The following is a 13,140-nucleotide window of genomic DNA, read 5'->3' on the forward strand; positions in this document are numbered from 1 at the left end:
GAAGTAATGCACATACCAAGCTTTGGCACTTAATAGAGCATCTGACCTCAAAGTTGGAACTATTTTGCTGTCAATTGGTATTCTACCACAGCAATACTTAGTTTCAACTGTTTTTGTTGCTGTCTGTAGTGGAGTGTATTATGCAATATTTTCAACAATTTAATTGTTTTTTTGAGGACTGTCATTAATTTCTGTAGAAACAGTGCTTTCTGTGCTCCCCCTAAGCAATTGAGTGGAATATTTGATTGATATATTTCAATGTTTTGGTTACTTTGTGGTTGTTCCAACTGTTCAGCTCAGTTCAAAGTTTATGCTTCATAGCAAATTCAAATCCTAGTCTCTCATTTTATCCATCCAACTTATATTTATTTCGATTTTTTTTGAATAAGCTTGTGTGACCTTTATCAAGATGAAAATAAATTATTCCTCCCGAATCACATGTATGGTATTAGCATTCAAGGTATTTTGTGTATAGTGATATTACAGAATCAAATAGATTGCCGGGTACAGATATCCTCTGATTTAAGTCGCCGACTCAGTATAACTGATGATTAAACACCGTATTAATTCTAAAACATTCTCACATGCAGAAATGCAAACAAACAATGTCTGATAGAATGCCACCCAAACTAGATAGCTACCATTCATTTTTACACATTTATTACTCAAGATACAGTTGCATATACAGTGGAGTATAACTGATATTTAGAAGGAAGGAAGACTACACTTCTTGAGTTGCTGTCGAAGGAAACAAAGATTATAGAATAATACAAGCCACCATAGGAACCGTTGAGTATGAAGCACTAACACAGAGAGAAGGATCAAGGTCATGTTTTTATGTCAGAAAACAATACAAAATACAACAGGCTATGTAAAAACCATAGCAACTAAAGCAAACCTTCAGTTGACAGGATGACACTACTGAAATTATTCTAGAATTCCTGGAAGGCATGAAAATTACAGCTCTCAGAATGTATTAAATCAAAACAGGACTAACATGGGCCTGTATCGCTGAACAAATCTTTAAAAACAAAAACAAAAAAAGCATTAGAAAATGAACTGTCCCACCAGTGGCTAGCGGCTCTTATACAGGCCAGGTAACTTACACTACAAATCATCCCAACTGTGTGGAACGGTGTCCAACGTATCCGACAGACAGTCAAGGTAATGATTTTAGTGACAAGGGCCAGGATTCAATCTGATCAGCCCTTTTCAGCTATGCAACTTTAAAAAGCAATGTTCCCTCGTTTCCCCGAGATTGCATTCATAGTAAACGCTGCACAGGTTGGCTCAAACGCAAATTACCTTTAAAATGTCATGTGTGTTATCACACAAACCTACCACTGATGGGATGCAATCCTGGCCTTGATCTTGGCTTGTACAGTACTTATAGCCCTGGGTCTTATGAAAGACAACCCTTTTACATAAGTTATAATGACTAGAAACAGAGGGTGTAAACGACAGGACATTTCTGGGATTGATGGATTTAAAAAACAGAAGGATACCATGTTTGTCTTTCCTCAAAGAAAAAGAAAACAGGGAAAAAAAAACAAAGGAATATCATTTTTGCAAACAAACAAACAAACCAACCAACAACTGTTCCATGAACATTCAATTATCCAGCAAGAAAACTACTGTCAAAAAGATCCAACAAACATGTTTAGTGTCCCCCTGACTTGCGCCCAGTCCAGGACCTGGAGCGAGAGCGGGACCGCGAGAGGGAACGGGAACGCGAGCGGGACAGGGAACGCATACGGGACGACGCCTCGTCCCGAGGCTCATAGCCACCGGGGGCTTGGTGGAAGTCGCCATCTTGTGGGCTCAGGGACTTGGAGTGGGAACGAGACTTTCCTCTGGACTCCCTCTGGGCCCTGGATCTGGAGTGAGAAGGGGAGCGGGACTGGCTGTGAGGGGAGTGCCCAGGAGGGGGTCGTCTGTGGTCACGTGGGGGTGGCCTGTGCCTGCGTAAAGAACAAAACCATTGGATTATTAGAATCACGCTTCCACTGACCAAGACAGCAAAAGTGACAGAAGATCACAGCCAACTAATGATTGATAGATGAAGTGAAAGTGCCCAGAACATGGCTCCGTGTACCTCCCAAATAGGTCCATATTCCCTATATAATGCACTACTTTTGAATAAAGCCCAATAAATCCTGGTCAAAATAATGTGGGGCGGCAATGGTTAGAGCATTAGACTAGTAACCGGAAGGTTGCAAGTTCAAATCCCAGAGCTGACAAGGTACAAATCTGTCGTTCTGCCCCTAACCCACTGTTCCTAGGCCATCATTGAAAATAAGAATTTGTTCTTAACTGACTTGCCTAGTTAAATAAAGGCAAAATGTAAAAAATGTAAAATGTACTATATAGGGAATAGAGGTACCATTTGGGATGCAATCATTGTCAGTGGTTCAGCTGTGAAGGACCCACCTGTCGTTTTCCGGGCTCCTGCTTCTTCCTCTACCACCATACATCCTTCCACGGGAGCTGGGTAACAAAAGTATATTGTCAAGCAGAATGTAACTGACATTTTATAGAAGCTTCGCAGCTTGAAACCCCACCTCCAAATAGTGATTTGAAGCACGCTAGTTGGAAAACACTAGAAAGGGCCTTACTCTCGGGGACTCTCAGAGCGCCTGGGCCGGCGCTCGTAGGATGGGCTGCGCGACCTGCGTCTTTGGTAGCTACGGCTGCGAGAGCGCCTACGACGGCTGTCCCGATCATAATCACGATCATCATGCCGCGAAGAGCTGCGCGAAGACCCCCCCTCTTTCCCTTGCATCTGATTGGGCGCTGTGATGGAAAAAAATAAAGGGTGCTTAGGTAAAGAGAGAAAAACCCAACTAGCAGACATACAGCACCAAATGCTTTAGCTCTACTTGAAAGTATTACAGCTGTACCACGTCAGGTAGGAAATACATGTATTTGAACTTACAGCTGAAAATAGAAATCAGTAAATTGCTCGATATGGTACATAGTTACTTCAGCAAACAATAAATTGGGGTAACTGTCTTACTCTTTCGATCTCCCTGCGCGAACTGGATTTCAATCTGTCGGCCACACACCCACTTCCTGTCCAGGTTGTGAAGAGCATCTTCTGCGTCGCGCACATCTTCAAACTTGCTGAGCTGTTAAGGTTCTTACCTTCTGGTCTCATGTGGTTAAATTCTTTTCAGCACAACTGTTGTAATACAATGCATCTTCTGCCACTTAATCATAAGGGAAGCCATATTGGCTGACAGTATAAAGCTAAACGTAGGTTCTGGAACAATTGTCAAGTGCATGTTGGGTTCTTCTGAAGATTAAAGATGAGGCAAACATGTTTCAATAATGTGTCGCTAATTTTATGGCCGTTACCAAGTAACCAATACTGCTTTAGTTTCAAATGATATTGTTGAGTGCAAAATATATTGATAAGAGTACAATTATAATTTCTTAGTTCAATTAAGAATCAAATTTAGCATATTGGCTATGTATTGATTGCTTTTCCTGTAATATTTGGTTTATTCATTTTGTTTGGAGAGGATACAAAATAATTCAGGTTTGTTACCTTAAACACGCTCGACTTTGGCTTACATCTTGATCTTTAAGCTCTTTAACCGCCTCCCAGAAGAACTTGGTTTCCTGCTCGTCTTTGCCCTTTAAAATCTCTTCCCTTTGCCTCTTTCTTTTGATGACATATCCAAGCCTCGACTCCGTCCCCTTTTTTCCTTTGTCTCTTCAAGCTTTAAATTCTCTTTCTTTTTCAACCTTTCTCCCTCTCTCTGTTTCTTGCATCCTGGCGGTCTTTTGCTGCTTGTCTTTAGATCTACTCTACACCGGACTTTCCACAACAACTGGATACCTTTACATTTTCTGGGGCAACAGAGAAATGTAAGTTAGATATTAAAAAGTTCTTCAGCGTGTACATACAGATAACAGTCACAGCAAATCAATTATACAACCAAAACTCAATGCTTGAAGACACCGTCTGAGAAAGCATGTTAAGTTTTCACCACATTCAAAATTAAAACAAAAGAGAAACACATTTCATAACTCTCACTGTAGAAGGGAAAGGATATTGAATATATGCAAATCCTCTCGGTCGGCGTGAATAGAAGTCAAGTGGAATGTAGACATCTACTACAGGCCCATAGCGACCAAACTCACGCCGCAAATCCTCAGGCCTGAATACCGTAAATAGATAGAAATTTCACTTCAATGACCTGGAGGAAAAGTCTTAAGTTCCAGAATAATGTGGCACCACCATGGGAGCCACGGACAGACCGCTGAGACCGGTGGCTTCTGTTGGGCAATATGAAGATACCACTTCTTTGCATTAAAAACACAATTGAAACTTTTTTTGAAGTTCATGCACACTCTGAAATGTATCTTAGTTCCAAGAATTGTTCAAATCCCCTGTGTTAGTAGCCCAAATGCCGGCAGATTGCAATATTTAGTTGTTTCAGCGTACCGGCCAATGGGAATATTATGCAGCCAGCTATACACTCTTATCCCCCGTGAATTTTAGGATAAAATAAAGAATTCGGCCTTTACTAATATAGTCCATACATACGCATTGAATAACACATTCATAACATTTTTTTTATATTTTTTATTAACATACATAGTACCAGTCAAAAGTGTGGACACGCCTACTCATTCTCAGTCTCAAATCAGGCCTTCAACCATGAAGACCTGATTCACGCAGTCTCCTCTGAACTGTTGATGTTGAGATGTGTCTGTTAGTTGAACTCTGTGAAGCATTTATTTGGGCTGCAATTTCTGAGGCTGGAAAACTCTAATGAATGTATCCTCTGCAGCAGAGGTAACTCTGGGTCTTCCTTTCCTGTGGCGGGCCTCATGGGAGCCGGTTTCATCATAACGCTTGATGGGTTTTTTTGCGACTGCACTTGAAGAAACTTTCAAAGTTCTTCACATTTTCCGGACTGACTGACCTTCATGTCTTAAGAATGGGATTGTCTTATCTCTTTGCTTGTTAAAGCTGTTCTTGCCATAATATGGACCATCTTCTGTATACCAACCCTACCGTGACACAACACAACTGATTTGCTAAAACACATTAAGATAAGAAATTCCACAAATTAACTTTTAACAAGGCACTCCTGTTAATTGAAATGCATACCAGGTGACTGACTACCTCATGAAGCTGTTTGAAAGAATGCCAAGAGTGTGTATCATCAAGGCACCCCGCTCCTCCGCTCTCTCCACTGGCTTCCAGTTGAAGCTCGCATCCGCTACAAGACCATGGTGCTTGCCTACGGAGCTGTGAGGGGAACGGCACCGCAGTACCTCCAGGCTCTGATCAGGCCCTACACCCAAACAAGGGCACTGCGTTCATCCACCTCTGGCCTGCTCGCCTCCCTACCACTGAGGAAGTACAGTTCCCGCTCAGCCCAGTCAAAACTGTTCGCTGCTCTGGCCCCCCAATGGTGGAACAAACTCCCTCACGACGCCAGGACAGCGGAGTCAATCACCACCTTCCGGAGACACCTGAAACCCCACCTCTTCAAGGAATACCTAGGATAGGATAAGTAATCCTTCTCACCCCCCTTAAATGATTTAGATGCACTATTGTAAGTGGCTGTTCCACTGGATGTCAGAAGGTGAATTCACCAATTTGTAAGTCGCTCTGGATAAGAGCGTCTGCTAAATGACTTAAATGTAAATGTAAGAATCTCAAATCTAAAATATATTTTGATTTGTTTAACACTATTTTGGTTACTACATGATTCCATGTGTGTATTTTCATAATTTTGATGTCTTCACTATTATTCTACAATGTAGAAATAATAGTCACGAGTCCTGTGACATTTGTGGGAGTCATTGAGCAAAACATGACGTGTTCGTGAGAATCTCCCTTTTCCACGGTGGGGTCACAGTTAGTAGCCCAAACGTTACCAACAGAAGTTGACACAGATTGCACAGACTTCCGACCTGTGACAATTGTGGGGGCCGCAGAGCCAAACCGTGCAGACGTCTTCGCGAGAAGACCGATTTTCGGGATGTCTCATGGTCTGACAAACGTCACTGTAGCCTGGTTATCTACAACCGCAGATGGCCGCCTATTGATATGCAGTTCATGCAACAACAAAAAACATCTAACTTAAACTGACGGATATTGATGGATTGCTTTTTATTATGTTACTTAAAATTGACACACCAGTGCGGCAATAGACTTGCAGCAATCTCTCCCCCCGTTCTGATAGTTTCATGTATTGGATTTGTTTACAGAACGATATTCAGTTTTAATAAGATGAAACATTTACGATGTGAAATTTATCAAGTTTAAATTAGATGTGGGTTAAAAATCAATGTATTCTACTTTGCATTAAGACATGTAAGACAGATGTCTATTAAGTGATATGTAAGACAGATGTCTATTAAGTGATATGTTCAGAAACTTGTGCAATCTGAAAAGTGTAATTAATAGTAAATAAATTATACTTTTTTTTTTAAATGGATCTGCCACTAATAACCCCATTTCTCTCTCACTATGCCTGAGGAAACCCTGGCTCTGCATGTCACCAATCCACCTGGTTGACCTGCCCATCCCATGCTGCAGGCTAGCTGGCTTGCCCTGGACAGATCTCTGACTACCATGCTGCTTACCGCCACATCCCTTGACTGCCTAAAACATTAAAGACCACCTGTCCTTACAGTCTTGAAGTGTCTGCACCCTGTATTCATTATGGGCTTTAGGCTGGATATCTGTAAAACACTGACAATTCCTGATGTAAAAAGGGCTCTACAAAATAAATGTGATTGATTGAAGTGTGCCACATTCCATTTCCTGATACATAAATCAGTTAAGATTGACACACCATATTTGTTAATCAAATAAATTATTTCAATATGTAAACAGACAATAAGCTGGACTGTGCATTATTCGAGGAGACAGTATACTGGTCTTGGTGAGGAAATTTTTATAGTGTGATGACAGGTGACTGGGTGATATGGTACATGATATTATATTAAAGGATTTCTGGGAACAACTTATTTTGAAACTATCTTACCAGCTGTGGAAAAACAGACTGCTGCAACATGATTGGTCGAACGCGATACGCAACATCCGGGACTAGCATTAGCCACAGTAGCATGGTAGTGGAAAATGGCGTTTCATTAATTAAAGTAGGTTATATATTTATAGCCTTGTCGACATTAAAACGATTATCGACGACTTTTTTTGCCTGAATTGAGAATTTTTAAAGTATAAACCCGTCCACAGGGGAGATGAGTGTATAGTTGGCTGCATATAACGTTGCATTCCCCTTTGGACAGTAAGGTTAAACCTCAGTATCGCCATCTGCCTGCCTTTGGGCTACTGTGTTACTATGTGTAGGCCTGTGTATGTAGTTTTGTTCTTGCAAATAAAATACCTGGCTGTTAACTAGATATGGGGAATATGTCATCGTAACAGTCATATGTTTAAGCCATTTATATTAGAATTCCATAAAGCAAAAGCGGAGTTTATTTTCCCACCGAAGTGTGCACCGGAAGCTACAGCAAGCTAACGACGTTAGCTCATTAGGCAGGACAACTAACTACTTCGAAGTATTGCCAGATTGATATAGATACAAACGTATGTTTCAATCTGCTCTAATGATAGTAGCTTTCTTTTGATTTTTATGGACTAGGATTTGAGTCTAGCCACCTCTGGTCTAGCTACCCTGGTAAGGTCAAGTCAGGCCGAAGCGCGTGGCTAGCCGACTAGCATTGGGCTAATGTTAGCTAGCTCGGGGCGTCGAAGTATTTAGTTGACTCGACTAGGGGGATTTGTTCCAAATGTGTACTCACCTGGATTCATCGGAAATGTTTCTGATGAAAAGCGATGTATTTGGAGGTCTCAAATATCTGGCCATGTTCAAAATATTCAGCAAGAACGCAGCTTTACAGCAAATATTTCTGCTATGTTTTGGCTTTATGCGCAGACAGAGATTGTGGCGCAGCTACGTGGAAGAATGAATGCGCAGGCGCGTGTTCTACTTCGCGCAATTGTAAGCAAGTGAAAGCGCAAACAAAATCAGCAACATCTGCTGTTTCTCTTTTAAATTGTGTATAACCAGGGAGTCAGATGAGCCCTGCATGAACACGTAAATAAACACATTATAGGTGCCGTTATCACAGCGTGCTGAGGAAGCAGCAACATCCCTACTGTAGCTACTGAGTAGGTGGTTTTGTTAAAGAGTAACATAAAATAATCTCGGCGGGTTTTGTTGCCAGTCCCAATTTGGTATGCTACCTGTAAACTGCCTGAAATGATTACAATTTTTTTAGGTAAAATAATAATAAAATTATAGAATTTTGTATCATTCATGCCTGCATTTTGAGGCGTTGGGCCAGTAACCGAAAGGTTGCTGGAACAAATCCCAGAGTTGAGAAGATGAAAAAGTAATTTTCTGCCCCTGAACAAACACTGTTCCCTGGTAGGTCGTCAATGTAAATATAAATGTGTTCTTAACCGACTTGCCTAGTTAAATAAAAAACTCCATGCTTGCATAATAAAAATAAATAAAGTGTTGTCCTGAGCACTCTGGAGCAAGTTTTCATCAAGGATCTCTCTGTACTTTGCTCCGTTCATCTTTCCCTCCATCCTGTCTCCCAGTCCCTGCCGCTGAAAAACATCCCCACAGCATGACGCTTCCACCACCATGCTTCACCGTAGGGATGGTGCCTGGTTTCCTCCAGATGTGATGCTTGGCATATCTCTCTGATTTGGTCCTGCCGTACATACCTACAAGTACGCTACGGTCACAAGACGCAGGCCTCCTAATTGTCCCTATAATTTCTAAGCAAACAGCTGGAGGCAGGGCTTTCTCCTATAGAGCTCCATTTTTATGTAATGGTCTGCCTACCCATGTGAGAGATGCAGACTCGGTCTCAACATTTAAGTCTTTATTGAAAACTCATCTCTTCAGTAGGTCCTATAGTTGACTGTAGTCTGGCCCAGGGGTGTGAATGTGAATGGAAAGGCACTGGAGAAAAGAACCTCCCTTGCTGTCTCTGCCTGGCCGGTTCCCTTCTCTCCACTGGGATTCTCTTCCTCTAACCCTATTACAGAGGCTGAGTCACTGGCTTACTGGTGCTCTTCCATGCCGTCCCTAGGAGGGGTGCGTCACTTGAGTGGATGGAGTCACTGACTTGATCTTCCTGTCCGGGTTGGCGTCCCCCTCGGGTTCGTGCCGTGGGAGAGATCTTCGTAGGCAATACTTGGCTTTGTCTCAGGGTAGTAGGTTGGTGGTTTGAAGATATCCCTCTAGTGGTGTGAGGGTTGTGCTTTGGCAAAGTGGGTGGGGTTATATCCTTCCTGGTTGGCCCTGTCTGGGGGTATCATCGGACGGGGCCACAGTGTCTCCCGACCCCCCCCTGTCTCAGCCTCCAGTATTTATGCTACAATAGTTTATGCCGGGGGCTAGGGTCAGTCTGTTATATCTGGAGTATTTCTCCTGTCTTATCCAGTGTCCTGTGTGAATTTAAGTATGCTCCCTCTAACTCTCTCTTTCTCTCTTCTCTCAGAGGACCTAAGCCCTTGGACCATGCCTCAGGACTACCTGGGCTGATGACGCCTTGCTGTCCTCGCATTTGCAGCTAGGCAGTTGCAGCTTTGCAGCTAGGCTCTGCACAGGTCCGACAGTCTTATAGGTTAACTTCATTCCATGCAACCACTTTCAGATCTTGGCTCACTATAATCATATTTCAAAAAGGACTTTAGTAGCAAGTTAAAGTAGCAACTGAAGAAGATGCTGACATCAAAATGTGTAGACTTCCTGCTATGTAAAATATGTTCACACTTCGAGGGACGCTTGATCACGCAGTGCTTTGGACCTCTGTGTGAGAACCAAGAAGTCTAGGGAAATGTATAGAAGGTAAAGAAGTTTTTTTTTTATTAAAAAAGCACACGTGCACACACACTAAAAGAAAAGTGAGATGGCTCGATCTTTATCAAAGAGTGTGAGAACAACACATCTTGTGAAATTACTCAACAGGAACTAACAACAGCAGCATTGTGTTAGATGTTATAGATTAGGTCTTCAGCTCTGTTAGGGTCACTCACTCTCTTCAATATAGCTTTTTGAATAAAAACAGTTATAGCTTCACATATGTTTGTATACGACCTGAACCTATTTTTCCTCAACCCTCTAGAAAGAATAACGTGATCAACGTGATTCCATAGTCAACAGACTGTAAACTAGGCCTTCAAGTTGGTCATATTTAGTCATTTCCTCCATGTAGTCATCATATAGTACTTTATACTTTTATGAATCTACTTATACTCTCTATAAGTCCTTGGGTATGTGCATAGGCTACCCATATGCATATCTGTACATATACATGGATGTGAATGTGGGCCTGAGTGCATGCAACATAACTCATTGTGGCCTCAATGTCCACCCTGTAAGATACTTATCTTGATAAACAGAAACACTTCGAAAGTTCAGATCTTTATCAGGAACTTAGGCTCGTCCTCCTTTACGCAGTAAGACCCATTCTCAACACTTTGTTCGACTGCACTGCCAGTGAGCTTGCATTCACATTCTAACTGATGCCCATCACATTGGCAAGAGATATGTTTGCAGGACTACTCCTCTTTGTATCCAGTCTGTTGGCTGTAGATGCAATGAGTTGCGATGAGAAGAACGTTTGTGCTTTAGAGGGATCGTCAGTGAACATGAGCTGCAATTTCTCAAATGATGATGACAATTTGTTGTCAGATATTAGCAATTTATTCTGGTTTAACAATGACAACAAGAAGAAATGGAAGGACAAGACCATTCCCGAGGACTTAACAGATGACAAAGCGTATTCCGGACGTTTTAAGTGGCTGTTTGATGTTTCAGGAAGGTTTATAAAACACAACGCCTCCTTCTCTATCACAAAAACTCTCCAAGTCAAAGATCTAAGAAAGAGTGACACCGCTGTCTATCGCGTTATGGTTCCGTCAGAGAACTCCGGATGGAAATTCATAAAAACTGGAATCACTGTTACTGTCACAGCTCTTAAGGTGACAAAGTATACAACCACTGTGAACAACGGACAGAAAGTAACACTGACCTGTAGCACCACCTGTACTCTGAGTGAAAATCTCAACCCCAACTACATCTGGTACAAGAACGGACAACAGCTTACCAACCCAAAGACCTTGAATGTCAACCTGTACCTAGACCCAGTCAGCAGTCAGGATTCAGGCAGTTACATCTGTGCTGTAAAAGACAGTGAGAAGCTCCACTCCCCTGCACTCTGTCTCCTTGGTAACTGCTGGGATGTGACACACCAACACAAGACCATCTGCGCCTTCGCCGGGAGTAACGTTGAACTCCGTTGCAATTACACATATCCCAGAAATCAAACCATCACAGAGACAATCTGGTCAAAATCTGGTGTCAAATACTTGGACAATGATCGCATAGAGTACCGTGGTAAGGAGAACGATTGCACCCTGCGAATCACAGACCTGAGAGAGAGTGACTCTGGTTATTACAAATTCACATTAAAAATGCAAGGGGTTCCAAAGTACAGTGATCCATTTGGGGTCAATCTGTCTGTCACAAACTTACAGGTAGAAGTTACTCCTCCTGTTGCAAATGAGGGAGATCTCGTCATTATCTCCTGCATGACCTCCTGTCCAAACTTCAGTGACTTACTTTTGTACAAGAACAACGCCTCTGCCACTGGCAAGTCCAAGACTATGATCCTTGATGCCGTCAGCAGTAAGGATGCAGGCAGATACTTCTGTGTTGTAAGAGGCTTTGAGGATTTTCCATCCCTTGCTGCTACACTGGTTGTGAGATATGGCCCTAAGAACACTTCAGTGTCTGTTAGCGGTGAAATAGACGAGGGCAGTCGAGTGACTCTGACCTGCAGCAGTGATGCAAACCCACCAGTGAAGTCTTACACTTGGTACATGAGGAATGGGACTGGAGTGAGCGTCTTACAGACAGGAGCAGGAAGAGACAAGTACATCATCCCCAATGTTAGTCTGGGAGACAAGACCCAGTACTACTGTAGGGCTGAGAACAAGATGGGAGCTCAGAACTCTACTGCCTTAGACCTCAACACAGGTGTGTTTTTTCCAGTGTCTGTTTTGGCTTCTGTACTGGGGGTGGTTGGGGTTGTCCTGGCTGCTAAAGCTTCAGTTCTCATCTACTGTAAACTGAAGAGGAGACACACAGCAGGAAGTGGTGTCAGAGGAGGAAGGGGTGTCAGACCATGTAGGTGTGTCAGAGGAGAAAGTGGTGTCAGAAGAGGAAGGGGTGTCAGAGAAGAAAGTGGTGTCAGAGGAGGTTGTGATGTCAGAAGAGGAAGTGGTGTCAGAGGAGGTTGTGATGTCAGAGGAGGAAGTGGTGTCAGAGGAGGTTGTGATGTCAGAGGAGGAAGTGGTGTCAGAGGAGGAAGGGGTGTCAGAGAAGGAAGGGGTGTCAGAGAAGAAAGTGGTGTCAGAGGAGGAAGTGGTGTCAGAGCAGACACACAAACCATCTATTATGCCAATAACGATTCCTCAAACTCAGATGTGAGTGAGACGACCAGCGCCTGTATCTATGAAACCATTGATGATATGCACCTCGACCCTGATGAATATAATGACATACAGGATGACGACTACACAAGTCTTCAGAGAGATGCTTGCCCATCCTTGTATGACACCATCCCCAAGAAAACGTCACCACAGGTCCTGGAATGAAGGGTTATCTACAACACCAAACCAAAGCGAGGCCTTACAACTTTTTTATGCCATTGGCTTTGTTACAACATCCCCCTGCAGAGGGCATTGTGGGACTCATTTCCAGCCTTCTTGTTGTTGTTGTTTATGTCTGGCTAGCAACAAGTAGTTTAGCTCCCTCTCACATGACTAATAAAATCACCTCCAGCTCCGTGGCTTCAGCCAATCAGACTTTCCCCATGCACTGATCATGTGTAAGGGAATTTTAATGTTTGTGCTTCTCATATAACTAATTTCTGTATTCATGCAAGTGGCTGACTGTACAAATCCTCACTTATCTATCTGTTAGAGCATGGGATTGAGGGGGGGGGTGTAGGGTTCTGTTAGAGCATGGAATTGAGGGTGGTGGTGGGGGATGGGGGTAGAGAGTTGGTTGTTGGATTTTTCCATTTGCCTGTAAAATACTGAAAAGCCAAATAAAA

At 42.7% G+C, this 13,140-nt stretch overlaps 2 protein-coding genes across 2 annotated transcripts; one reads left to right on the plus strand and one right to left on the minus strand.

Moving 5' to 3' along the window:
* Positions 1-821: 821 nt before the first annotated feature.
* Positions 822-7,985, minus strand: LOC135551737 (serine/arginine-rich splicing factor 10-like). Its single transcript, XM_064982942.1, has 6 exons — positions 7,798-7,985; positions 4,062-4,166; positions 3,017-3,120; positions 2,616-2,793; positions 2,431-2,487; positions 822-1,961 (listed from the first exon to the last, which is right to left on the minus strand). The coding sequence occupies exons 1-6, from the start codon at positions 7,860-7,862 to the stop codon at positions 1,661-1,663; spliced, it is 810 nt and encodes a 269-aa protein (XP_064839014.1). The 5' UTR covers positions 7,863-7,985; the 3' UTR covers positions 822-1,660.
* A 2,454-nt stretch (positions 7,986-10,439) lies between these two features.
* On the plus strand, positions 10,440-12,679 carry LOC135551642 (B-cell receptor CD22-like). Its single transcript, XM_064982824.1, has one exon. The coding sequence runs from the start codon at positions 10,544-10,546 to the stop codon at positions 12,677-12,679; it is 2,136 nt and encodes a 711-aa protein (XP_064838896.1). The 5' UTR covers positions 10,440-10,543.
* Positions 12,680-13,140: the final 461 nt, after the last annotated feature.

This window comes from Oncorhynchus masou, chromosome 13, assembly GCF_036934945.1.
Source record: "Oncorhynchus masou masou isolate Uvic2021 chromosome 13, UVic_Omas_1.1, whole genome shotgun sequence".
Classification (NCBI taxonomy): domain Eukaryota; kingdom Metazoa; phylum Chordata; class Actinopteri; order Salmoniformes; family Salmonidae; genus Oncorhynchus; species Oncorhynchus masou.